Source organism: Sesamum indicum, linkage group LG12 (assembly GCF_000512975.1).
Source record: "Sesamum indicum cultivar Zhongzhi No. 13 linkage group LG12, S_indicum_v1.0, whole genome shotgun sequence".
Taxonomy (NCBI): Eukaryota; Viridiplantae; Streptophyta; class Magnoliopsida; order Lamiales; family Pedaliaceae; genus Sesamum; species Sesamum indicum.
The window spans coordinates 3,504,311-3,508,300 of record NC_026156.1 but is presented as its reverse complement, the minus strand read 5'-3'; the positions used below and the strand labels follow the sequence as shown (position 1 = coordinate 3,508,300).

The window sequence follows — 3,990 nt, the reverse complement described above, 5'->3', positions numbered from 1 at the left end:
TGAATGAACACCCAAAATTAAAATTCGATGGTTAACACACACCCGTATCCCAACCCAACTACTATTTTTCAAGTGTGAAGATTATATTCTCCTACTGAATGATCTTCCCATCCATGAATATTTCTGGTCATATTACTCTTCAACAGCAAATTTCTGGCATTTAGTGCAGGTATACTACATAAAACCCAAAAACAAGAAGGAAGAAAATTAATGTACAAAAGTAGACTCTGCGATCACCTAACTGCATGAACAACTCAACCTCCGACTCTGACTTTTGATGCATTTTGCAGCTTTGCCTCTGCATAATTTCCTCCTGAAACAGTCCTATTTAGACTGATATTCACATCTCTGAATTGCTCTTCATATGAAATCTGGTGCAGCTTTGTCTTCCATTTGATAATCCGAAACTTCACAGCAGTTTCCACCCTAACCATAAAATCCACTTTCCCGGCATTGGTAGCTTGCCAAAATTGTTGACTTGCATGTATCAGTATCTGGAACAGAGTAGTGTTCCTGTATCCCTGATAGAAAGCTGGGATGGAATTTGTCCCAACAACACCACCACCGCTGAACAATGCCAGGTTGATGCCACTGTAATATATCCCCATACGCTTGTTTGGATTGCTGATCTCGAGGTCAAATATTATGGAGTTGTTTGGAACTGATACATTGAGGTGCATGGAATGATTCCTGGAGTCAGGAAAGCGTGCATCTGAAACCCTGAAACCTGGATTTTTGGGCGTGAGACTCAGCCATGAGACTACACCAGCCATACTCAAAACAGTGACCACAGAAAAGAACCAGCAGTACATGCCGAGTTGATCTCTGTCAAGTTTCCGGAGAGCCATTTCTGAAGCAATGAATTATCAGGGAAAGAATTCTTTTGCATATAACAAACAGGTTGAGGAAGGTGAAGGGGCTTATGGTGGAAGTTAGAAAGACATATTATTATGTAGCAATGAGGATTAGAAATATATACTTAAAAGGTTGCAACTTTAACAGGTAGATAGAATCTAGTACATGGTAATGGATCTGTTTTTGAGTAGGAAGTGATGTGCCCTGACTAGGACAACAATTCCTTGGTGCAGAAGGATTGATTAATTAAGCAGTTGAAGAAAAAGTTTGAGTTCAAAAGTTGTTATGGGGAATTTTGGAAAAGAAAACTGAGGATAAAAGGCTTAAAATAGCTTCATAAACGCGCTTTGCTGTAGAGGCAGCACCGCCTGGATGCCAAAAGCAGATAAAGATCAATTTATGTCCCGAAAATCAACGTTTGGGGAGAATACAACCTTGATGATGAATTTAGGACGTATTCAGCACAAATATCATTTTTTATACGTTAGGCCCAGTACATTTTGCATTCAGCTTTATTTTATTAGACTCATATTATAACATTGGATTATGATGAAATGTGAAAATTTCTTCTTAAAAGGTCTGGTTAGGTTATGGTTGTCAAGAATTTTGATCTCATTACCTACTTCTTGTAAGATGAGTTTCAGTCTTAATTGTGTTTTTTAGATTACTAAAATGTTGCTAAACTAATGTCTACTAAAAATAATTTGGCTGTGAATTAATCTTGGCTAACAATTTTTTTACTATTTTTCTTAAAACCAATTAATTCTCCTAATCTATTCGGATAATTGATTTCTTGATTTGCATTAATCTTAGGGAAAATCACGAGCCCAAAATAAATAATTTTGTACACATTTTATTAACAAAATAATATGCCGAAGGTTGAAATCAAAATTGCACGACGAAATCCGGAGTGGTAAAAAAATGAAAAAACATACCCAAAACGAACTTAAAAGCATTAGAGACATCTGGATCACACTGAACTATAGGTGAAGTAAGTCGGGCATCGCTTGTCTTTGTAGATTGGTAATATCGAACCGTCCGGTCCGACTCCGACCGGACAATTCGCTCGCAACTTATGGCGCTTGCTATCCCAACTCGATATCTTAAACCGAATGATTGACGTAATCTGAAGACGGAAAACCACCTGGCCCCGCGCCAGGTCCGCCGTGAACTTCTGCCACTGTCTCCTGTTCACCGTCAGGGCGGTGGCGCCCAGTTGTCCGGCGATGATGGTAGTATTTTTGGGTTTCTGATAAAACGGAAACAACAACGGGGAACCGCCTATACTGTGGTCCTCATAAAACACATCGAAATGCATGGAATCATAGTAAATACCAATGTTTTGGTTAGCATTATGCGCGGTGGCATTGTAGATTATCTTGGGGTTCAGGAATCCATTTCTTTGGGAGAATGCAGGGTGGATAGAGAATTCCTGGAACTGGAATCTGGGCCTGTGGGGACGTAAACTGAGCCAGAGAACGAAAGTGGTGATGCCCACAAGGAAAAGAAGGGTTAAAAATATGGCGCAGATGAGCTTGGAGAGTCTGGTGGTGAGACTTTCTTTGACGCGGTGAGCGTAGTAAGTGGCGGAGTGGTGCCGCTTCACGGGCCTGCTGTTTCCAGGGGTGGATTGAACAGGAATACGATTCTCGGACCTCATTTATGGTACTCTCTCCGGCGGGCTGATGGGAAAGAATTGCTGAGTTGAGAGGGAAGCCATTGATTATTGATATATAATAGGTTAGCAGGATGGAAAAGAAAATGTCTGAGGGAATGTTTGCAAGTTGAAGGAAGGAAGTTTAGTGGTGGTTTTCTCGAGAAGATTCTGCCGTGCCCTGCCCTGCTGGTTTAAGATTGCTTCGTCCTGATTACAAAGTCCCATGTCATCAAATACCCTGGATTCAAGAAAAGGATTTAATCATTGCTTTAATATTGAATCTTGTTTTACAAATTAATATAGGCTATTATTTTTTAATATTTATATATTGTGTATTAAAATTCTATACAAAAATATTATACCAGACTTATGTACTAACTATAGTGTAAAATGTTATATTAATTTATGATAAAAAAAAGTTTGTAATTATTGACATTTGATATCTAAAATGGATCAGAAAAATTCATCATACACATAATTTGGGTGCCCTCCCATTTCGAGAAGAAATTAAATAGAAGCTAAATATAATGGGAACCAATATCATCTCTACTAATATAAAAATAAAAAATACTTTCCACCTACAAATTATGTTAATTTCTTGTTGTGTTGATAACACTCTTAATTTAATTTTCTTTTCTTTTTTTTTTAAATGTAAAAGTTATTTTTATATTATTTTTTTAATAAGATATTTTAACGTATAAAAAATTATTTATTGTACATGCAAGAACAATGTGTTATGAGTATATGTTAAAAGAACTGAAATAGGGGAACGACTGCAGACTGCAGTATATGGTTGGGCCCAAGGAAGTTGACTGGGCTTGTCTATGGGCCATGTTACCACTGCACAGGTTGCTGCTGTCGTCTCATCTTCAGACATCAACCCCCCCAATTTTCAGGGTGCAACAATCCCCCATCATATTTTCCGATTGCCCCCACCCCCATATAAGTACAGAAAATGTTGAGAATGTGAGAGGGAGATTAAAAAAAAAAAAAGAAAAAAGATTCATATTGATTTGATTCCAGTGTCCTTCTACAGTTGTCAAAATATTATTATTTTTTTTTAATTTCACTCACGATTACTATTTTATGAAATTAAATACCTTAATTTTCTGCACCAAACAATAAAAAAAAAAAAAACTGTTATGAAGTTTTCGACATTTTCATTGAAATGGAACCGGAGGTTGACTTTGGTGCACGTGCTAAAATTAGCACTAAAAGTCAAACGTTTGACAAGTAGTGGCATGAGCATGTGTATTGGAAGCATATAATATAGTGTCATAAATTCCAAAGATATTTTGACAGGGAAGGGAAGGGAAGGGAAGGGAACAATCAGCACATAATAAACAGAGAGGCGGACTAGTGAGGCGTGGGAGAGAAGTGGTCCTGCTCCAGTATTGCTCCCTACGCCCTCTTCCAACACCTACCAATTCTCTCTCACTCTCTCTCTCTCTAAATTACTCCCTTCTCCCACACCAAAT

At 37.9% G+C, this 3,990-nt stretch overlaps 2 protein-coding genes across 2 annotated transcripts; both read right to left on the bottom strand.

The window, feature by feature from the left end:
- LOC105175386 (NDR1/HIN1-like protein 2) lies at positions 255–848 on the bottom strand. The gene has a single exon (XM_011097820.2). It carries the CDS (start codon positions 846–848, stop codon positions 255–257), a length of 594 nt encoding a protein of 197 aa, XP_011096122.1.
- On the bottom strand, positions 1,689–2,727 carry LOC105175384 (NDR1/HIN1-like protein 12). The gene has a single exon (XM_011097818.2). It carries the CDS (start codon positions 2,513–2,515, stop codon positions 1,826–1,828), a length of 690 nt encoding a protein of 229 aa, XP_011096120.1. The 5' UTR covers positions 2,516–2,727; the 3' UTR covers positions 1,689–1,825.

What these genes read in the sequence shown, in the direction of transcription:
- LOC105175386 (XM_011097820.2), bottom strand. Translation starts at nt 848, where the DNA reads ATGGCTCTCCGGAAACTTGACAGAGATCAACTCGGCATGTACTGCTGG.
- LOC105175384 (XM_011097818.2), bottom strand. Translation starts at nt 2,515, where the DNA reads ATGAGGTCCGAGAATCGTATTCCTGTTCAATCCACCCCTGGAAACAGC.